General features: G+C 43.5%; 1 protein-coding gene across 2 annotated transcripts in view; it reads left to right on the top strand.

The window, feature by feature from the left end:
• Nucleotides 1–24,267, top strand: part of LOC116976976 — a 78,458-nt gene that overhangs the window by 46,726 nt on the left and 7,465 nt on the right. For both annotated transcript variants that reach the window (XM_033027126.1, XM_033027125.1), the window contains exons 16-20: nt 2,227–2,346; nt 3,651–3,724; nt 5,541–5,751; nt 13,847–13,999; nt 17,652–17,822. In XM_033027126.1, coding sequence (XP_032883017.1) covers nt 2,227–2,346; nt 3,651–3,724; nt 5,541–5,751; nt 13,847–13,999; nt 17,652–17,822 — 729 coding nt within the window. The remainder of the gene's footprint in view (nt 1–2,226; nt 2,347–3,650; nt 3,725–5,540; nt 5,752–13,846; nt 14,000–17,651; nt 17,823–24,267) is intronic.

Genomic DNA, 24,267 nt, shown 5'->3' with positions numbered 1-24,267 from the left:
CCTCTGCTGTACAATAACTGTTTTTTTTCTCACATTCTAACAAAAATGTAGTGATATTCGGTAATGGTTGTTTAGAATAATTACTGAGATTGCAAGATCTGAATCATTCTACAAAACCACACCTACTTATTTAATGTTAATTGTGGAGTTGTTGCAGCCATTAATTTTAATCCTTTGGATTTAGACTTCGTATTGTAGAAATTTTACTGCACAACTGTTTTTCCAGACATTAAAGTGAACCCCTCACTGAAAAAGATCAAATTGTACATGCTGAATATATGCACTTAAATGCCAAAAATATAGCACCATAAAGTATCTAGCAGATATTGTACATATGCAAACGATTACAAGGCATTGCTACAATGAACTAGTCAACATTTTAATATCCATGTAACTGAATGTGAAATTGGGAAGAATAAAAGTGTTACTTTTGGCAGTGTTCCAAATATGCATACAACAGCCAGCTAGCATTACCTCTGCACTGACCAAAGATACCATTTAACCTGATATGCCAATTCAATTGCCCACAGTTCGATGTCTGACTGTCATCCTCCCTTATCCCTTATTGCAGGGTACTGCTATTTTTTCAGCAGCTTTAAATCTATTATTTGGTATTGCTAGTGAGTTGCTTCTGTCTCTTCAGTTCCTAAGTTCTAGAAAATCAAGGTGCCAGCTGCGCCATTTAAGCAGGGGAGAGATTTCAGCACCTTCCAATAACAATGTACAATAGGAAGCACCTTTTAGATATTAGTAGGTATGTTACAAAACTTACCTTCAGCGGCGCTGCAGTTCATGTCACTGCCCGTGTGTGCGACTTTGGCGCCTTTGAGAGGGGGACGGGTTTAAAATGCCGTTTTCTCCAGGCTGTTCAAATCGATGTTCGGCAGCCTGTTTAGTTGCTCAAGAAAAATCGCTCCGACATTCATTCTCTGGAGTTATTTTTAAACTGCGCTGGATAAATTAATTGCTAGTGTAAATTAAAAATCACCTTCTAAAGCCGTGAACGCCGACAACGGGACGGATCTCACGTAGGGGACAAGGCAATGTACGCCGTTTATTTTTACATTAAAAAGTGCTTCTTAAGATACCTTTAATCAAAATTTCATGTTGCGAGAAGGTGACTTGGGACCCATCCGAACCGGCTGTATTTTTCCTGCCGATATGGGGTTTAAATTCACTCCAACCGCAATGTTCCAAATGATCACGTTCCACAAAAACCCACTCGCAAGATGATTTAAATGGCCATTCATTTACGGGAATTAAACATTAAATTCCTTCCATTTGGCCTATAAATTCATGACAATGAGATTTAAAAATCATGTTATATTGTGAATTCTTGTGTGAATGTTATTTGGACACTTAGGCTATTTAAAAATGTTAACCTTTTCTTAAGAAATTGATAGATGTTTAGATCTAGTAATTGAATTTTGTAATTAACTACAATTAGGTAACTAACTAATTATATGCTTTAATTTCAGGTCATCCGAGTAAGATTGTTTCATATTTATTTCAGAATGTTTCAATCTATAATAACTGAAAATTTCATTCAGTTCTCTTAATTCTTAAGAAAGTTATGGGCTTTTGACTGTCCTCGATCACACCTTTTGAGTTAAGTCAATGGAAATGCAATAGGGAACAAGATGCTAATTTCCGAGTATGAAAATGGCCATCACTGTTTTAATACTGAAGATATGAAAGTGAATTAGGTGTCAAATTAAACTTCTGTTTATGCTTTATCTGACGGGATAAATTGCAGACTTGATTTTTAAAATCTCAAAATTTTGTAACATTGCTAATAATAGGTTTTCATGAACCAGAGGCAGGGTGGTTTGAATGAGGGATTTAATTTCCTTGGAATGTATCATAACAGCCGATTATATCATGGAAGGAAAATAATTTCTTGATAATATTGAGGGTATTTACTGTAATAATAAGCAAAGTATTAATTTGTGTGCGCATTTGAAAGCAGGTTTTGTGCGGAAGGGGTTAAATGACAAAAAGTGACAACTGCCATGGCTTCCATGGTTATCTGAGTACAACATGTTGCTTTTATGATTTTAATTTTTTAATTATAGTATATTTTTGAACTGAAGACTAAAGTGAATAATAATAGATGGGCGTAACTGAAGTACTAACTGAGCAAACTGAAAAATGCTTATATCTGCAGCTATATTTCCCACATCCATATTTTCATGGAAAATGCATACCTCAAATAATATTTTTCAGGCACTGAAAGATTATGGGATAATCCAGCTACTTGGGTGCAAAAATAAATTAAATCTGAAGGCATTAATTAATCGTGGTCTACTGTATCTGAGCATGGAAGATTACTTCAATGCATCGCAGGTTAGTAATCCAAAGACAAGAGAAAAACAACAAAATAAAAACTTTGGTGGTTGCCAAAAAAATTAGTTGAATGGTTTCAATTATGAATGTTTGCAGAGGAGGTTGAGAGTATGTACTACCAAAAAGTATAACTTGTTAAATCTGGGATGGAGTGCTTCAAGGCACAATGGCACAGCTGGCAGAGCAGCTGCCTTCACAGTACCAGAGATCCATGTTCAATCCTGACCTCGGATGCTGTCTGTGGAGAGTTTGCACATTCTCCCTGTGACTGCGTGGGTTTCCTCTGGGTGCGCCGATCCCAAAGACATGTAGGTTTGTAGGTTAATTGGCCCCAGTAAATTGCCCCTAGTGCGGGTGCAAAAGTGGGGTAACATAGAACTGGTGTGAATGGGTGATCAATGGTCGCTGTGTACTCAGTGGGCCAAAGTTTCCATGCTGTACCTCAAAACTAAACTAAACCTCTTTAAAGGGGAGATGCATTGTGACAGGTGCAAGCACTCGCCAGCATTCTCCAGTCAAAGGCAAAATGGAAGAATGGAAGATATGATGTAATATGGTAAAGCAGTCTACATGATATTCCAGCTGAGGATTTTCACTCCATAATTAGCTTCAACCTTAGCTAAGCTGTTTCAGTGCAAATACAACACTGGCATCTATGCAAAAATGTGGTAAATTGACATGCCACATCCTGCCTGCATCATTGGGAAATCCAGTCTGGCTGATTGTTACTCCATCAGTCTACTTTCAATCAGTAGCATAATGATGGAGACTGCCTGCAATCAAGCAGCACTCCCTCATCAACAAGTTACTAACATGCAATTATAGTCCTGCTGAGACCATCTCAAAGATAAAATAGCTGAATTCTTCAGCTAAAGCAAAATTAACACTTTTTAAAAATCTTATCTTTAAAGTTTTTGGAGACTAATTTAAATAGTAATTAATTTTTTTAAAGAGTTACTGAATGTCCTTAAATATTCGTCAAGTAAAATGCTAATCTGAAAGTCAGGCAGCATCTGTGGAAAGAGACCAGCAGATCACATTTCAGGTCAAAGAACTTTGGCAGTTAACTCCCTCTCTGTGGATGGTGCCTGATTTGCATTTGCATTTTTACTTCAGATTTCCAATATCTGCAGGTGTTTGAGTTTCTTTATGTTTGGAGATCTTCTCAAGGTAAGTGCAGACTTTGAGGACAGACAACCAGTGAACTCAGCTTGATCATTGGAAGATCTAGGAAACGGAATAATCATTGTGAATCCATCTTACCAAAAGATTAATTATCTGATTTTAAATATTTTCATTTATAGGATTTTAAAGCAGCAATTGTGGAAGATCCTAAAAATCCCAGCATACATCATGCGATGGCAATCAGCTATCATAAGTAAGTCACAATATAAAAGTTACTTTAACAAGTTCCCCTTTGAGGTTTCAACCCAAGTTATAGCAGGAAAATTTGAAAGTTCCAGATTCCCCAAACAACAGGAAGTATATTGCCTAAAGTTGTAACATTATACAATTGAAAATTAGATTATTCTTACTCGAAAAGTGCTGGGGATAAGTAGAACTCCAATAACCCTCCATCCAATGGTTTGGCATCTGGCTCACCAGGTAATATCTGCAGCGCTCGCTGCCCATTCACTTGGGCTTTGGTTCATAAGTTCCTATGTTTTAGGAGCAGAATTAGGCCATTCAGCCAATTACGTCTACTCTGCAATTCAATCATGACTGATCTATCTTTCCCTCTCAACTCTATTCCCCGGCCTTCTCCCCATAACCCCTGACACCTGTACTAATTGAGAATTTGTCAATTGCCTTAAATATCTATTGGCCTCCACAGCCTTCTGTGGCAATGAATTACACAGATTCACCACTCTATGACTAAAGAAATCCCTCCTCGTCTTTCTAAAGCTTTGGCCTCCAGTTTTAGACTCCCCACTAGTGGAAACATCCTCTCCATATCCACTCTATCCAGGTCTTTCACTATTCAGTAAGTTTCAATGAGGTAGCCCCTCATCCTTCTAAACTCCAACGAGTACAGGCACAGTGTCGTCAAACGTTCATCATATGTTAAGCCAATCATTCCTGGGTTCATTCCTGTAAACCTCCTCTGGATTCCCTCCAATGCCAGCACATCCTTTTTCAGATATGGAGCCTAAAACAGCTCACAATACTCCAAATGCAGTCTGGGCAGTGTCTTATAAAGCCTCAGCATTCCACCCTGTTTGTATATTCTAGTCCTCTTGAAATAAATGTATTTGCCTTCCTTAGTACCGACTTGACTCGCAAATTTACTCTAACAGCACTCCTAAGTCGAACTGCACTTCCGAATTCTCTCTTGCCATTTAAAAATAATCTACGCTTTTATTCCTACTACCAAATTGCCCGACTCCACACTTTACTATGTTGCGTTCCATCTGCCACTTCTTTGCCCACACTCCCAACCTGTCAAAGTCCTTCTGCATACTCCCTGCTTTCTCTACACTACCTGCCTCTCCACCTATCTTCATGTCATCTGCTAACTTGGTCACAAAGCCTTCAATTTCCTCATCAAACTTATTGATATACAACGTGAAGAGTAGTGGCCACAGCATAGAACCCTGTGGAACACCGCTAGTCACTGGCAGCCAACCAGACAAAGACCACTTTTTGGCCAGTCTTTGCCTTCTGCCATCCATCCAACCTGCTATCCATGCTAGTATCTTCCCTCTAATACCATTGTCTCATCTTTTTTAGCAGCCTCACTTGTCACACCTTATCAAAGGCCTTCTAAATATCCAGATCAACATCCACTGACTCTTCTATTTCTCTCATTTGGCTATTTACTTCCTCAAAGAATTCCAATAGGTTCATCAGGCAAGATCTCCCATTCACAAAACCATGCTGACTTTGGCCTATTTTATCTTGTGCTTCTAAGTACTCAGGAACCTCATCCTTTATAATGGACTCAAAAATCTTACCGACTGCTGAAGTCACGCTAACCGGCTTATAGTTTCCACTCTTCTGCTTTGCTCCTGTAAAAGTTAAAAAAAATAGCGGACGTTTTGTGTACTGTATGTTAGGAATAAAGACCCCAAGCATACTACGGCTGTTTGAACAGTCGTTTTATTTTAGAAATAGATCATACCTTTAAAAAGAAATGATATAACCCACAGTAGGAAGAATGAACTACTTATTTTAGTGTATTTAATGTGTTTGAGGCTCCACTATTTAGAAGAAGCTGTGAACTGTTTCACCCAAGCTGTGAAATTGGACCCATTTTTTGCGGATGCATATAATGGACGTGGAAATGTATATATGGATAGTGGTCACCCAGCTGGAATAAAGCAAGCACAGAAAGATTTTGTTCGAGCACTTCATTTAAATCCGAGATGTGTGAAAGCCAGAATCAATCTGGGATACAATTTACAGGTATGGATTATTAGGATTTATTGCCATAAAATTAATATATAGTTTTAATTCTTTTTGTATAATGTATAACAAGATTATCATTTTGTGTTTCTTTTAATTTATTGCTTGGAGATTCATTTGCATTATGTGATATTGGTTAAAAAAAGTTTTCCCCAGTGTGGAATAAAATGTTATTTTGTCTCAATCACACCACAGTAACAGCTCTGACAGGCACATCTCATTTAAAATCTCACTTACATGATGACCATATTTCTTGTAGGATATGAAAAGTACTTCAATGCTTTACCAAACGAAATTGGGTCCAGTTGTTCCAAAATTAACTTCGGTCACAATGCCATTTACGAAAGCAGCTGCATTAATTAAAATACTACTCACATATTTTTATCAAACTTATGTAGTCTGTTTCAGTACATTTTGGATGCTGACTACTAATTTGGAAGATTGTTTCTATGGACCACTATAGGCTTGGGTAGAGGACACTGCCATTTACATGTTTGAAACCTCCATGCAAAAAGAGCTTTCGATGCCAATGGTGGGCATGTATGAGCTGGATCTGCAGATGGCAGATACAGTGCAAAGACAGCGCTCCCCCGCTTTCCCTGGCCCCCGCCTTCGCGATGTGTTTGTGTGTGTGTGTGTGTGTGCGGTCGGTCGATCCAGCTCACGGTTTCATCGCGGATGGTCGATCCAGCTCGAGGCTTTCCAGGCAAGTGCCCTCGAGCTTGAAGGTCGAAGACACTCTTCATAACTCGCAGATTAGGTCGCCCAAGTGGGACAGCCCCTTCAGTTAGAAATTGGCAAGTATGATGTTGTGGGAATTACAGAGACATGGCTGCAAGAGGACCAGGGATGGGAACTGAATATTCAAGGGTATACGTCCTATCAAAAAGACAGACAGGTGGGCAGAGGGGGTGGGGTTGCCCTGTTGGTGAGGAATGAAATTCAGTCCCTTGCGAGGGGTGACATAGAATCAGGAGATGTAGAGTCAGTATGGATAGAACTAAGGAATTGTACGGGTAAAAAGACCCTAATGGGAGTAATCTACAGGCCCCCAAACAGTAGCCTTGACATAGGGTGCAATTTACAGTGCAAAGATTGTTGGGGATGCCAAGGGCTGATGCCAAGAAGGACTCATCTCTGCAAACTTCATTCCAATAGTGGACATGGACCACGCTCCTTGGAGAGTTTGGGATTAATGTTCCCAAAGGCTGAGATGTTAAGTCAATTTTGATTAGAATTCTAAATCATGTGCTTATGCCTGGACAGGGTTACCCTATGGTCATAGAGCATTACAACCAAGACACTTTGTTCCACAATGTCCATGCCAAACGTTCTTCTAAACTCCACTGCGAACCTTATAAGGCAATCTTTTCATCCCAGATATCAACTAACTCAATCTTCTCTCGCCTCCAATGCAAGTATATTCCTCCCTAATTAGGTGACCAAAACAGCAGGCAGTGCTCCAGGTGTGGTAAGCATTCCAGGAGTGGAGAGGGTGAAGATGAGATTTACCAGAACACTCGTTGTTTGGACCCTTCACAGCAATCAACTGCTTCTGCTAATGATCCACCAACATTTTGACCAAATATGTTTGTTAAATAGCTCTTCTCCTGCCATTTCTCAGAGTAAAAAAATTTGAACATAATATGGATCATGATAGTTCTGTGAATTTATGCCAGCTCTAAGTTTAATAGTTGCGCCATTTAATTTGGCGTGACCTACATTGACCACAATTATTGGACCATTTTGCATTTCAAACCTGCCATTTAACTTACTGTCAATGCATTAAAGACTGAAAAGCTAATGAACTCTATATCATGCAGACAAAATTCAAACAGTATAATGATTTCATCAAGGCTCCATTTGAAAAAAACCATCACTGGAGACGATATCTCCCTGAGATTGGAGCTTCTCAGCATAATCAAATGACAAAGGCTGAAAGAAGGTGTAGTGTTAGAAGTGGAGCCATTAATGTCTTGTATATAGGAAAGGAAGTTAATTTACTCGTATTTTAAATGGAAATATGAATGAGATCTGTAGAGCCAGAAAATTGTACGATAATGTGGATGAGCTTGAGGCTCAAGGGGCTGTCCCACTTGGGTGACCTAATCTGCGAGTTTAGAAGAGTGTCTTCGACCTTCAAACTCGCAGCATGGTCGACACGTGGTCCTAGGAGGTCCTATGAGGTCGCTGGAACTCTCCTTCATGCTCGAGGGAAATTTCCGAATACTCGTGGCCTCAGCATGTTGAAAAATTTTCCGTGAGTAAAATTTGGTCGGCATGTTTGGTTTTGACTCGTAGTGCAGTGGAGTGGGGTCGCCATTTAGTTACAGGCAGTCGAAGCAGCTATAGGCAATCTCCTTTGCTAACCGGACATTTTGAATGGCTCATTGGAGTTTTCAGGACAAAGGAAATGGCCGCTAAACTTTATTAAACTTCTTAAAAGTGTCTCCCCCCCTTCTACGCCCCCCCCTTCACCCCCCCCCCCCCCCCCCGCGCTCTCTAAATGACTTACCGTACACTGTGGCAGCCGTTTATCTTCCTCTTCATCGTGCAGACAGCGCTCCCTCGCTTTCCCTGGCCCCCGCCTTTGCGATGTGTTTGTGTGTGTGTGTACGGTCGGTCGATCCAGCTCACGTAAAGGTAATGCTACGGTTGTTATGGGAGATTTCAACATGCAGGTAGACTGGGATAATCAGGTTGGTACTGGACCCCAAGAAAGGGAGTTTGTGGAGCGCCTCCGTGATGGATTCTTAGAGCAGCTTGTACTGGAGCCTACCAGGGAGAAGGCAATTCTGGATTTAGTGTTGTGTAATAAACCGTATTTGATAAGGGAACTCGAGGTAAAGGAGCCATTAGGAGGTAGTGACCATAATATAATGTTTTAATCCACAATTTGAGAGGGAGAAGGGAAAATCGGAAATGTCAGTATTACAGTTGAACAAAGGGGACTGGAGCCATGAGGCTGCAAAGTGCAATTTTGGAGCACTGACTGATGAGCTGGTGAGAGACCAGCTGATCGAAAAGACTTCTGTCCCGTGGATTAGATAGCGCCTTCTCATGGAGGATGATGCTCTCACACTCAAAGGCACAAGCGTTAGCTGTGCAAATTGAAAGTGCGATGCATAACGCCGAGGTGCTCAAACAATAGCCGATGGCATGCTTTGAGGGAGCATTTAGTCATGCATCTCATCAGATGAACACAGCACCAGTGCAGGGCATTCAGAGGCAATCAAAACACAATCGCTTAAACAAGCAGTGTCCGAATTGTGGCTGGACACACGCTCCCGGGGAATGTCCAGCATACGGTAAACGATGCAATGCGTGTTCAAAGCTGAATCACTTCGAAAAAGTCTGCCGGTCATCGAAGGAGAAGGCGTCATCTGTACGCCATATAGACGATGAATCTCCGGGCGGACACGACGTATACTCCATAAAGGACAGGGCTGACCAGAATGTTCGGTCAACAGGGGCTTTCAAAGACTGCAGGGTCGAGATCGCTGGGACCTCGGTATCGCTTCTCATAGATGTGGGGGCGAAAGTTTCAATTTTGAGCGTCGACCTCTACAAAAGGTACTTTTCGGACTACTCACTTGCTCCCCCGAGGGACACTCTTCATGCTTATGATGGTTCAACCATACCCATGAGAGGGCTAGTGACCGTTCCTGTCTGCTACAAAGGAGTTAAGCTCGATAGCTTCGCATTCTACGTCGCAGAAGGAAAGAGTCTGATGGGAGTCAATTTGTTTGATCAACTAGGGTTCAAGCTTCAGGACTCAACTGGCATGAACATCAATGTGATCAGCGACGCGGACTATAGGCATGAGTACCCCTCCCTTTTCTTGGGTTTTGGGATAGTTAAAGGGTACTGCCACGCACCTTGTGTAGACACATCAGTCCGGCCTGTTTCACAACGCCTACGGCGTCTACCGTTTTCCGTTCACGCAGAAGTCTCAATGGAACTGAAACGACTCAAAGGATGGTATCATTGAGCGCATCGATTCATCCCTTAGATATCGAATCTGGTCATCACGCGACGCAAGAACGGTGAACTCAGGCTGTGCATCGATCTCAAATCGGTCAACAAAGCCATCATTCCGGACAAATACCCTCTGCCAACAATACAAGAGCTAGCTGCGTCGTTCCACGGTTCAACGGTGTTCACAAAACTGGATATGCGCCGGCTACCTTCAGGTACCACTAGCAGAACGCAGTCGGCATTTGTCAGCATTCATTACACATGAAGGAGTATTTCAGTACCGTAGGATGCCCTATGGACTGTGCTCAGCGCCTAGCGCATTTCAAAAAATCATGGCGTCGGTTCTGGCAGGCATTGACGGAGCACTCAATCTCCTCGATGATGTCGTGGTCCATGGAAGGGACAAGGAGGAACACGATCGACGAATGCATCCAGTGTTAGCACGAACTGGCTGTGGTTAACGATACATGTGTCACGCGCGGAACTCGAGTGGTTATACCCAAATCAATGAAACACTGCGTGTTACAACTGGCACACGATGGACACCCGGGCATTGTTAGGATGAAACAACGGTGTCGCGAGGCCGTGTGGTGGCCAGCAATAGGTCGTCGCGTAGACGTAGAAGATTTCGTAAAAAATTGTGAAGCATGCACATTTAGTGAGAAAGCAACAAAACCATGTCCTGCCCCTCTTCAGCCAATCCCATGGCCAGCCAATCCATGGAGGCACTTGCAAGTCGACATCTTCGGAGAGGTGCAAGCTGCGCCAAGAAGCCAGCGGTTTCTACTTGTAGTACACGATCTCCACAGCAAGTGGCCTGAGATCGCAACTACTTTCAGTCACGGCAAGCTCGATCATCGCGATTCTCTAAGTGGCTGTTCACTAAGTGGGGACTGCCAGAGGTCATAACGACTGACAACGGCCCTCAGTTCATATCTGAACAGTTCTCCACTTTCCTCGCGAATTATGACATTCAACATCAGTGAACGTCGAGATACAACCCCCAATCGAACAGCGTGGTTGAACGATTCAATCGCGTGATCAAGGAAAGCATCAAAGCGAGCATGTCGGAGGGAAAAACGTTCGAATAGTCAATCCATATCCTCCTACGATCCTACAAATCCACACCACACACCTTGACTGGGAAAACGCCAGCAGAGCTGATGATAGGGCGAAACCTGCGAACAAAACTGAATGCTCTTCAACCATCAAGTTCAAGTTCAAGTGAGTTTATTGTCATGTGTCCCTGTATAGGACAATGAAATTCTTGCTTTGCTTAAGCACACAGAAAATAGTAGGCATTTACTACAAAACAGATAAATGTGTCCATATACCATGATATAAATATATACACATGAATAAATAAACTGATAGTGCAAATAACAGAAAGTGGTTGGTAATAATCAGAGTTTTGTCCGAGCCAGGTTTAATAGCCTGATGGCTGAGGGGAAGTAACTATTCCTGAACCTGGTTGTTGCAGTCTTCAGGCTCCTGTACCTTCTACCTGAAGGTAGCAGGGAGATGAGTGTGTGGCCAGGATGGTGTGGGTCTTTGATGATACTGCCAGCCTTTTTGAGGCAGCGACTGCGATAAATCCCCTCAATGGAAGGAAGGTCAGAGCCGATGATGGACTGGGCAGTGTTTACTACTTTTTGTAGTCTTTTCCTCTCCAGGGCGCTCAAATTGCCGAACCAAGCCACGATGCAACCGGTCAGCATGCTCTCGACTGTGCACCTGTAGAAGTTAGAGAGAGTCTTCCTTGACATCCCACCCAAATCCAGACACAAAAGCGAGGGCGGAAATGATAGCACACAGACAAGCAAAAGGGAAAGCGTACTGTGATGCCAAACGCAGAGTACGAGCACCGCGGTTCAAGGTCGGCGACTGGGTACGAATCAGCCGCCCAAACAGACAGCATAAGCTCGCAAGCGCACTCTCCAAGCCGATACAGATTAAACGGAGATTCGGCGAGAACGCCTAGCTCCTCCAAGTTGACACCAGATGGAACGCGAGACGTCTAATTGCAAGTAGACAGGGACAGGAAGACGACGAATTGGACACTTTTCCTTTCCCAATATCCAGCCAAGACAGTGATTGTGGTCAGCACACAGCAGAGCACACAGCAGAGCAGTCTATTCCCGCTCGACACTCTCAGCGACAGAAGAGGAGACCTCAGCATCTGCACGATTATCAGCTGTGAAGCCATAAACGTTATGTTCACAGCTGTTATTTTGGACTGATTGCATATGGACATATTTGGGTGGATAACTGGACTTGTATGATCACCTTCATTTACAAGGAGGGAAAAGTGTTGTGTCCTGGAGTCACCACTAGAGGGCTCTGGCTCGAAATGAATGTTTCCTCAGGGAGGGTCCCTGAGGAATCTGCAGGGTTTTAGCAGCAGCCATGTTTGGCTTGTTATAAATATACTTTGGGTTCTGGACACCAAGTGTAGTTTGTGAATTATTTAGCCCTCGAATACAACATCCCACCTAGTCTAATGTGATCCTAAAGCTTTGAGGCAATAGTGCATTTCTGTTTCAATGGATACATAGGATATATTTGCTACATTATTCCCTTCAAAACTATAATAATAGTCTCCGGAACCCCCGGAAATTGTTTTAACAACCCCAAATTCTGCACTTCTTTCATGGTTTCTATGGTTTTCTTAACAAACTACAAATTCAATGATCAAAGTTACATTGAGGTACAGCACTGAAAAATGCATAAATAACTCCACTGCTCATGCGGATTCATTAATCTCAATATTTTAACAAAATGATTTGATTTCACATAATTATACTATCAAATGCAGTCAAATACCCTGGCTCTCCCTCTAAACTTGGGTTCCAGCTTGGATTTACAGATCATCTGCTATGTGCCAGTATTTACCCATCCAGCCTCATTCCCTTATGGGAGGAACAGATATCCATGATGGACATCCACAATGAGATACTGTCCTGGAAGGGCTGATATCTGGCTGTACATTCAGGGAAGATGCAATCTTTAGTATCTGTTTTGAAGCTGCAATCTTTCGCGTCTGTATCTGGGTCTGCAATCTTTGGTATTGGTATCTGGCTGTAGAGCAAAGTCAAGGGTATTACCCTAGAATTAGAGGTGACAATAGATATACGTTGGCAAGTTTGACAATGCTTCCAGGCGCCATAATGCCAATTCAAATCTCCCAAGGCTGGTCAGACAGTGGGTGGGTGCATATCTGTTATGACTTGGGGATCAGACCTGCCAATGCCTCCAATGTCTTGCCAATCTTGACTAAAGTCCTTCCAAAAATCTTAGCAGCTCCAGAAGGACAGGTGTATTCTCCAAGTTGTTTGCTTTCTGTAAGAGCAGTATCATTGGCGTTGCAGTTAATGGTACTTTCTCATGACTCCAGGTGTGATCTTGGATGCTCTCTATATGATGCTTTTGCTTAGCTTTGTGAAGAGGGTCATTTAAGGACTAGAACCCGATCAAGTATAATAGAAATACTTGGCAGGAAATAATGTGGAGGCAGAAGCAATGTTTTGAATCAATGACCTTTGAAATGGATTTAAAAATGCAGAGAAAATGGAGGTGGAGAGTACAAAATAAGAGGTCCATGATAAATGGAATGTAAGAGAGATTGTTGAAGAAAAAGATGATAGTTCAAGGTGAAAGCTGCCACTTAGTTTGCATCAGTGGGATGGAAGATGAATTAAAGTTATTTTAAAACCATAGAAATTGTTCAACTTTACATTGCATTTGATTCTTTTTTTAATTGACAAAGAAGCAATTTGCCTTGATGCAAAAAAAAAGGAAATTGTAAAAGTGCTACATCATAAGAGATGTTATTTTGTGAGGAAATCAGAGAAAAGAATGCACTTGTTTTGTACCAAATGGTAACTCCTTTATGTCAAAAATGACACTATTTAAAAATATCTTAATTTAGAAATTAGATATCTAGAATTAAATGCAATTTTAAATGCTTCAAATGGCAAATAAAGTTTTGATTAGCTTTTATTGAATGCCACAAGTTGAAAACAAATAATCTTTAAATTATTTCCTTAAATGGTCGGCATGAATTGAGCTGAAAGGTATGTTTCTGTGCTCTCTAACTCTGTACTTTTCTCCTCTTCAGGTACTGGGAGCATTTCAGAAAGCCTGGTATCACTTTACAATTACAGCTGATATTGACCCAAACTTCGAGGATGCATATGAAGGTCGGGCAATCGTTAGTCTTCAAATGAACAACACACTTGGAGCATTACACGACATGAATGCTGCATTGGGGGTAAATATGCCTATAACTTAAGGCACAAACTACAGATTATGATAATGCAAAATGCACAATATTGCATGGATTCCTGTGTCAGTTAATAAAATTGTTCCAAAATCCTGAATTATATTGTGGGGCCAAGAACATCTGCTTCACGTGGTGCTAGCACAGCTCTGGAAAACTTTATTTTATCGGATTCATTTTAACTTTAAGGGTCTTTAAGTATCTGAATAATCTAGCTACTAATAGGCATATGGTAGAGATAATATTCTGAAGACAATACGTATACTACTGGAATTTTGATGAGATAAATTATTAAAATCTGGACTATCATTTAACGATAGATCACTTAGAGAAATATATGCTAATGAGAATAAACCAGGATATTTAAAAGGTACATTGACCTCTGTTTGAACAGACCGGAAAGCAAGAATTATATTGTCCAGTCATACATTTTGTAACAAATGGAGTGGTTTACCCGCCCCCCCTCCCCCTCGAATGAAAAAAGAGCAAGTAAATGTAGTACAGAAACAGATCATTTAACACTGGTGGCAGTGTCCAAAGGCCAGGAGATTCAGACATTGGTGAATGTTACACAAAGGCAAATGCTACAGCATGGCAATTGGAGCTGGAGAAAAGTGAGAGCCTCTCTTAGTGGTAACAAGATTACAACACAGTAGCCATTGGTGTTGATTGGTCTTACCATACATTCACTTTAGCCTCGTCGACTAAAAAAGGAGAAAACAAGAATCAATGACTAAACTGATAGCATTTTTGTTTTAGCACCTTTGCTGAAGTTGAATATGCCCTCAATGTTTTATCTTAACGGACCAAGTTATGATAATTTCATTTGTAGACCTAATAAAAAGGAAATCCAATATCAAATGACTAATGGCACAGAAAACAAGTTCAAAACAAACCATTCTAATTTTAGAATTTCAGTTCAGTTAATGAGAGCTTGGAAATCAATTACTCCTAAAAGCGACTACACATTGGAATATTATCTTGGGTTAATGATATTCTTTGAGAAACCAGATCACCTTATCTAGTCAGCACCATGAATACCATCCATTATCCTTGTAGCAGACTATTTATTGTTTTCTCAATTGACCCATCAACCACATCAAAATAATCCCAAATGCTATCTTCTTTGAACAAATAAACAATTAATTTAGCAGTGATGTTAAACATCATGGGAATAAATCAAATTATACTTAACCATTGAAGGCATAATACAAATGACTTTAACTATTAAACCAATCCCAAAGTGATTTATTCACATGTCTTACTTTTACTACTTGGTGCATCTGAGGAAATGTGACAGATTGCAATAAACACAATTTTACATATGTTGCAGAAGAGTTTAAGGAAAGGATGCTAGAGTAAATCATTTAGTCCCTTTTCCCTGCTCTGCCATCCAATATGATCACAGCTGATCACTTTGCTGCACTATCCTATCATCCTGTGTGTCTCCCTCGTGTCCATGTTGACCAGGTTTTATAACCAAGCTAATCCCATTTCCCTGTATTTGCCTATATTCCTCAAAACCTTACCTAATCATGTAACTGTCTAAATGTATTTTCAACATCACTATTGTACCACTTACTGCGTAAAATAATTTGTCCCACACATCTCTTTTAAACTTTCCCATACTCATCTAAAAGCTATGCCCTCTAGTTTGTTGTGTAGGAAGGAACTGCAGATGCTGGTTTAAACCGAAGATAGACACAAAATGCTGGAGTAACTCAGCGGGATAGGCAGCATCTCTGGAGAATAGGAACAGGTGATGTTTCGGGTCGAGACCCTTCTTCAGCCTCGTTAGTCGCTGTACCTACTTGTGTTCTCACAAGTGAACTTCTTCCCACCCTGCTTCCTGTAAAGACTCTATCACCCTACTCCCAATTCCTACATCTACGCCGCATCTGCACCCAAGATGAGGTGTTCCATACCAGGACATCAGGGGTGTCTTCATTCTTTAGGGAACGGGGGTTCCCTTCTTCCATCATAGATGAGGCCTTCACTAAGGTCTCCTCGATATCCCACAGCTCCACCCTTGCTTCCCCTCCCCCTATTCTCAACACGGACGGAGTCCCTCAGTCCTCACCTACCACCCCATCAGCCGTCGCATAAAGCACATAATCTTCCCATATTTTCGCTACCTCCAACGGAATCCCACCACTAGCCACATCTTTCCATCTCCACCCTTTTCCGCTTTCCACAGACACCGTTCCCTCCGCAACTCATTGGCCAAATCGTCCCTTCGCACTCAAACCATACCCTCCCCAGGTACTTTCCCCTGCAACCGCAGGAGATGTATCACCTGTCCCTATACCTCTGTCCTCGACTCCGTCCATGGACCCCGACAGTCCTTTCAGGTGAGGCAGAGATTCACTTGGACCTCCTCCAACCTCATCCACTGCATCCGCTGTTCCAGGGGTGGACTCCAATATATCGGCGAGACCAAATGCAGGCTCGCCGATTGTTTCGCTGAACACCTCCGCTCAGTCCATCTAAACCTACCTGATCTCCCGGTTGCTAAACACTTTAACTCCCTCTCCCATTCCCACACTGACCTTCAGCACCTCAAATTTTACTTGGGCAGCATACACCCTAGTGATATGAACATTGCATTCTCTAACTTCAAGTAACCCTTGTTTTCTCTCTCCATCCCTCCTCCTTCCCTGCTGTCCTACTGTTTCTGACTACAGTTTATCTGTTTGATTTGTTGTTAACTTCTCCCAGCTAACAATGATCTATTCTACATTTTCCTTGAACTTGATTCCCTTTGTCCTGTTTGCACACCTTACACTTCCATATCTATGTATCTCCCTCTCCCCTGACATCAGTCTGAAGAAGTCTTGACCTGAAATGTCACCGATACCTTCTCTCCAGAGATGCTGCCTGTCCCGTTGAGCTACTCCAGTATTTTGAGTCTATCACAAGTAAACAATTGATTCAGCATCACGATTTCCAATAAAAACATGTGTTTTCAGATTTATAATTTTTTTATTTAAATAATTTTCAGTTACTACAGTGTATTGTGATCTCGGGTCTCAGATTGCGCTTAAAGGCTTCTGTATAGTGTAACTACATTTAATTCACGGAAACACTTCAGATTTTTGCTTGTTTAATCAAAATAATGTTTTTCCCCTTTATCCATAAAATTATTTCTAACTACATGCAATTCATTGCATTTTTTGCACTTACATTTCCTTCATACCTGTATAAAATAATATCTCAGTGCAATTTGAAAAGCTCAGCATCTTGCAGAAAAATTAATACAATGAAAAATAAGAATGAAAAATGACTACGTTCTGATTAATAAGTGCTTGATGGTTGTCAATGGACATGGTGGGCTAAAAGGTAAGTTTATCTGCTGCACCTCCCTTTGAATGCACTGTGTACCTCCATCATTGTGGTGATAATATCCCAGAGGTTTCCATCTTAAGGCATCCCAGTTTTATTACTCCAACAGTTCTAACACGGGTTTCCCTTATTTTGGCTTAGATTCAGTAATTCATTGCTGACCACAAGTATATATTGGAGCTGCCAGAACTCTTTGTAATGCTGGACTGTTTTTCCTCCATCCCAAATGCTTGTTGTTGACTTCATTTTGCATTATTATTACAAATAAATTAGTTCACTTAAATATAGTATATCATTTCAGATCGCCAAATCAGCAAAGTTGTTTACAAATCGTGGTGTGATTAACCAGTTTATGGGAGACCTACCTGATGCTATGAGAGACTATAAAAGAGCAATAGCTCTCGACCCCACCTATTCACTGGCTTATCTCAACCAGGCCAATCTTTACCTCTACAACAGCCAATTTCAACAGGTATGACATTTTATCATCAAACTATGTTAAACTTTAACTAATTTACCACATGATTAACTTTAGCACACTCTGCCACTTTTCATGTAGTCATCATTAGCCCAAAGACTGACCAATATTTAGTATTTCTCTCCAGCTGGAAAAAAAGTTTTTCATATCTCAGCACATCTCTGGCATAGGTTTTAAAGATTTCTTACTTTATCTCAATAATGAGCTACTAATAGCCAGCATAAAAGGACACTATTATCTGCAGGTCATATCCCATCATACCCTAACTTGATGTATTTATTCATATTCTATTACGAGTTCATGTTTTCTGGCTTCTTCAATGTTGTTCAGTTGGCGAATTGTCCACTCTTGTATCCTAATTTGCTGTAGAAATTCAACAAAAACACATGTGAACTGCAATCAGTCCTTTTTTTGAAAAAAATCTTTGCAATAGAATTGATCACCAACTTGTACCAGTATTAAGATTTATTTCAGTGCCGATAGTTCAGCCGTAACCTGTGATTCCCTGCTACAAATTAGATACAACTCGTTGGATGAATAACGGAACATTATTTGCATTACATAAATCCTATGGATTTGTGAGTCTGAAATTCTTTAACCCTCAAACCATCTTTTCCTCTTTCACACAATTGTTTTTATAACACTATTTTCTGTAATGTGACGTTCCTTAAAACATAGACCATAGAAAAGTAAAGCACAGAAACAGGCTTTATGGCCCACAATGTCTGTTCCGACTTTGGAAAGCCACTGCATCAGTTTGGGTAACTATTGCAGGCATCATTCAGAATAGTGTTTGGTTCAACTTGCAATTTGTGTTTTCACTACTTTGGTAAGACCTTTCATTGCCCAAGTTTGAATCCAGAGCCAAATTGCTAGAATCACTCTAAACCAAAGTAAAAATGTGCACTGTTCTTAAAGCCAAATATAATTGCATGTTTTAAAAAAAAATGTATATCATTCATTTATCATGACAAAACATGGCTTTACCTGCTCTGTCGGCAGTCTTCTTCTCTTTCTAGTTTTCCTTTTGCTGATAGATTTCTCAAGAAGCCTTGAATGAAAACTAGATGATGATTTTTGAGAATATGATCTGGATGTGTTTCTAGGGGCAACTTCAGTCTTTCCACTCACCTTGAGAGGCATGAATGGTGTTGAATCATCTTCTACAATGTTTTTGGTAGTGTTCTCTGCATTATTGGATTGGCAAGCCTGTTGATTCTCTGATGTGGTTGGAAGACTTTCTTCAAAGATTGTTGACAGTATTGTTCTTTTAAAAGATGTAAACTTGCTTGCAATCCATTGGTTGGCCCCTGTTTTACTGTTAATGTCATTCATTGCGCTGGGTGTTGTATTCTCAGGATTTTGAGGTAACATTTCCTCAGAACTTTCATAATTTATCTTTGCATAGTTGGATGCAGGAGAAGTTATAGACATTCTGGACTTCGATAAAATTTTATTGCGAAACATTCTGTGAATCCAAGTCATCATAGTCTATCCAGGAAACCTTTACACTTTTTCCCACCGAGTTCTCAGTCTCCTCAAAATACAATTCTTCAGGAGTGCTACATTTCATGGAGGATTTACTTCCAGCTCTCAATCTTGCCATGTTTTGAATGCCAATTTTTCTTTTGTTAATTAAGGAGAGAAGAAAACAAATGTAGCATAAGAACATGGAACAGTACAGCACAGGAACAGGCACTTTAGTGCACAGTGTCTGTGCAGATCATGATGCAAAGACCAACTCTTAACTATATTGGCTATTTAAAAGCCTCTTAAACACCACTGTCATTTCTGCCTCCACCACCACCCCTAGTTATGCGTTTCAGGTACTCACTACCCTCTATGTAAAGAAATTGACGTGCACATCTCCTGTAAATTTTAGATCTTTTAATTATTTTTTTATGAACTAAAACAAAAAGTTTTATCTGTTTAAAATGTTTTAAAGAATAATGGAATTGTCAGGCTGATTCTTCCTGAAGTCACTTTCAAAATATTGAACTAGAAATAAACCCCACACGCAATTTTTTCCACAAAACTCATGTATTAGTCATCATTTGGTGTCTCTTGGTTCTAGGGAGCGTTGAGAGATTACAGCAACCTTTTCTGCAATATCCAAATATGCTTCCCTGGGCGACATGAAATACCTCTCATCCAGATCTGATGAATCAATCACTTCAATGGAGACAGCTTTTTAGTACCTACTAGACCAAGTGCAGACCCGTTGGGTCTGTTCCCCCAACGTGCGGTTGTGGGGGGGGGGGAGGCGGCATGCAGCGTCACACACACTAACTATCCCCCCCCCCCCCCCCCCCGCACTCACGCTAATTACCCCCCTTGATATTTTATTATTAATTTGCTCCTTTTACCCCATAACCACCCTATCTACTGACGCATAGCCCCCAACTTGCAGTCACATCTAGAGAAGGGGGGGGGGGTAGAGAGTGAGGGCAGAGAGAGAAGGGGCAGAGACACAGAGAGAGGGGCAAGAGGGAGAGGGGGTGGCGAGGAGGAGAAGAGGGAGGATGGGTGAGAGGGGAAAGGTGGGGGTGGAGGAGAGAGAGGAGGGTGGAGTGAGGGGGAGTAGAGAGGGGTGGGAGAGGTGAGGGAGGGGGAGAGGTGAGAGATGGTGGGGATGTGGAGGGAAGGGGGTATGGAGGGAGGGGAGGGGGTGTGGGGAGGGACGGTGGGGGAGGGAGGAGTGGGGGAAGGGGGAGAGGGGGGAGCGGGGGGGTGCTGAGAGGGGGAGGGGGAGGCGGTGGGGAGCGGAGGGGGGGGGTGGAGGGGGGGGGGGGGTGAGAGCGGGGGAGGGGGAGGGAGGGGAGGGAGTGGGGGGGGAGGGGTGGGGAGGGAGGAGGGGAGGGGAGGAGAGGAGGAGGAGGGAGAGGGGAGAGGGGAGAGGAGAGAGGAGGAGGGAGGGGAGGGGAGGGGGGGAGAGGGGAGAGGGGAGGGGGGGGAGAGGAGAGGGGGGGGGGGGAGAGGGGGGGGGGAGAGGGGGGGGGAGGGAGGGGGGGGAGAGGAGAGGGGGGGGAGAGAGGGGAGGGGGGAGGGAGAGGGGGGAGGGAGGGGAGGAGTGGGGAGGGGAGAGGGGGAGGGAGGGGAGGGAGAGGGAGGGGGGGGGGAGAGGGGAGGAGGAGGGGAGGGGAGGGGGAGAGGAGAGGGGGGGGAGAGGGAGGGGGGGGGGGAGAGGAGAGGGGGGGAGAGAGGAGGGGGGGGAGAGGAGAGAGGGGGGGAGAGAGAGGAGAGGGAGGGAGGGAGAGAGGGGGGGAGAGGAGAGAGGGGGGGGGAGGGGAGAGAGGGGGAGAGGAGGGAGAGGGGGGAGGGGAGAGGGGGGAGGAGGAGAGGGGGGGAGAGGAGAGGGGGGAGAGAGGGAGAGGGAGAGAGGAGAGGGGGGGAGAGGAGAGGGGGAGAGAGAGAGGGGGGGGGGGAGAGGGAGGAGGGAGGAGAGGGGGGGAGAGGAGAGGGGGAGAGAGAGAGGAGGGGGAGGGGGGGAGAGGAGGAGGGGGGGGAGAGGAGAGGGGGGGGGGGGAGAGAGGAGAGGGGGGGAGAGGAGAGGGGGGGGAGAGGAGAGAGGGGGAGGGAGAGGGGGGGGAGAGGAGGAGGGGGGGGAGGGGAGGAGGGGGGAGGGAAGAGAGGGGGGGAGGGGAGGAAGGAGGGAGGGGGGGGGAGGGGGGGGAGGGGGGGGGGGGAGGGGAGAGGAGGGGAGGGGAGAGGGAGAGGAGGAGAGGAGAGGGGGGGAGAGGAGAGGGGGGGGGAGAGGAGAGGGGGGGGAGAGGAGAGGGGGGGGAGAGGAGAGGGGGGGAGAGGAGAGGGGGGGAGAGGAGAGGGGGGAGAGGAGAGGGGGGGGAGAGGAGAGGGGGGGAGGGGAGAGGGGGGGGAGAGGAGAGGGGGGGGAGAGGAGAGGGGGGGGAGAGGAGAGGGGGGGGGGGGAGAGGAGAGGGGGGGGGGAAGAGGAGAGGGGGGGAGAGAGAGTGCCTTTTTATTTCAACCCAAACCCCCCAAACAACCATTTGCAGGCAGTGCTTTTTTACTTTAACCATATTTTCATTTTCAAACCACATTAAGGGTACTTACTCACAGTTGTGTGGACATGTGTTCAGTGTTATTCACAGCTCAGAGAAACGTGACCCGCTGCCTTCCTCCAGCTTGCAGACTAATTGAGGCACACCACTTCCTGGTTTTATAGTCCATCCCCCCTGCCGCCAGTGGGGGCAGCAGAGAGAATGGGGAATTTTGTAAAATCATTAATATCTCTGTCATTTTTCACCGACTGGAAAAATCCTCGGCACACATGCGGCGGAGGGGGGCTCTGAGCGAGGTGGCCAAAAATGACGGCCGTAGGTGGCGGCGTTCTCTCAGAAATCGCAGCACAGATCGCCAAAACCGGTCAAGAACAGACTTTTAGTAATATAGATAGATATCTCAACAGTTTTCATCCCATCCATTGTTTCTATTATCTCCCCTTCAACCGAGATGTTGGCAATATCATTCTCCTCAGTAATGCCTGATAGGAAATACATTTATGGGTTTACGACAATGCCTTTTGCTGCTATACACATTGATTGCTACTTAAATCTCTAATTAGCACTGTTCCTCTTCTTATAACTTACATTTACATGCCAGGGTAAGACTTTTGGATTCTCTTGAAGGTACCTGCCATTCTCCTCATACTTTTCATCTTATTTCCCCTCATCTTCTACATTCAATCTTGCTTTCCTTCTTTAATCATATTTTTCCTTTCACTTTAGTTCCCCCTTGTGGGATTTACCAGTCTACACCCAAAACATCAGTTCTTTGAAAGTCACCATTTTCAGTTATGGTTTCAATTTATCCCAGTCTATTCCCTTCTCATTCCAAAGGTTTAGTTTAGTTTAGAGATTCAACGCAGAACAGGCCCTTCGACCCACCGAATCTGCGCCGACCAGAGATCCCCGCACACTAACACTACCCTACGCATTCGGGACAATTTACAATTATACCAAGCCAATTAACCGACAAACATGTATGCCTTTGGAATGTGGGAGGAAACCGGAGATCCCGGAGAACAGACAGCACCTGTAGTCACGATCGATCCTCGGTCTCTGGGGCTATTATGCTGCAACTCTACCGATGCATCACCGTGTCACCCTGTGGTTAGCCCACTTCCCGTTTAGGCCACAGATCAATGGTACTTTATTGTCACATGTACCCAAAAAAAATATCTCTGGAACTCCCTGCCACAGAAGGTAGTTGAGGCCAGTTCATTGGCTATATTTAAGAGGGAGTTAGATGTGGCCCTTGTGGCTAAAGGGATCAGGGGGTATGGAGAGAGGGCAGGTACAGGATACTGAGTTGGATGATCAGCCATGATCATATTGAATAGTGGTGCAGGCTCGAAGGGCCGAATGGCATACTCCTGCATCTATTTTCTATGTTTCTATGTAACTAGATACAGTGGAATTCTTTTTTGCATATAATTCAGTAAAATATTATTATGCATGGGTACAATCATGCCCATGTACAAGAATGCAACAAATGTAGTGTAAGAATAGTAGACGACACTGGGTATACAAAGAGGCGCTATATTTCCAACACCACTTGTATTCTTCAAGTTGCAAAGTTCTTAAAACTATATTCTTATCTTGGCCATAAAAGCCTGATGCCCTGGTGGTGGCACTAGGTCAGTATTGCAGGGATTAGTCTGGTCTGGCGATGCGGTCAAAGTGCTCCGCAGTTTCATATCGCTGTAGACCGTCGGATCCGCGTGCTCACCCTGTCTGAGGCCACCAGCAGTGCCCATTCCACATGATACTCTGGCTGCTACTTCTCCATCATCAACATTAAAAGTAGAGGAGGAGGAGAGGCTGTTCAGAAGACAGAAAAACCAGAAATCTTCAGAACTGGACAATATTTCCCCCTCTACTCTCAAGCTCTGTGCCGAACAACTGGCACCGGACGACACAGACATTTTCAACCAGTCCCTGCAAACCTGTACTGTCCCTGCCTGCTTCAAAGCCTCCACTCTTGTCCCTGCACCCAAAAGGGCAAGGATTACCAGTCTTAATGACTACAGGCCTGTCGCACTGACATCTGTAGTCATGAAGACCCTTGAAAAGCTTGTGCTGGCCAAGGGGAAAAATATCACGAACCCCCTTCTGGACCCTCTGCAGTTTGCATATCGGGCCAATAGATCTGTAGATGACGCAGTCAACCTGGGCCTGCATTTCATCCTCCAACACCTAGACCACCAGGAGACCTATGCGAGGATTTTGTTTGTTGATTTTAGCTCTGCATTCAACACCATTGTACCAGAGTTACTACACTACAAACTTTCCAAGTTGACTGTTCCTGAACCCCTCTGTCGGTGGATCACCAGCTTCCTGACAGACAGGAAGCAGCATGTGGGGCTGGGAAAGCACATCTCGGACCCGCAGACCCTCAGCATAGGAGCAAGGCTGTGTAC

This window comes from Amblyraja radiata, chromosome 9, assembly GCF_010909765.2.
Source record: "Amblyraja radiata isolate CabotCenter1 chromosome 9, sAmbRad1.1.pri, whole genome shotgun sequence".
NCBI lineage: Eukaryota > Metazoa > Chordata > Chondrichthyes > Rajiformes > Rajidae > Amblyraja > Amblyraja radiata.
This window is presented reverse-complemented; position numbering and strand designations above follow the sequence as displayed.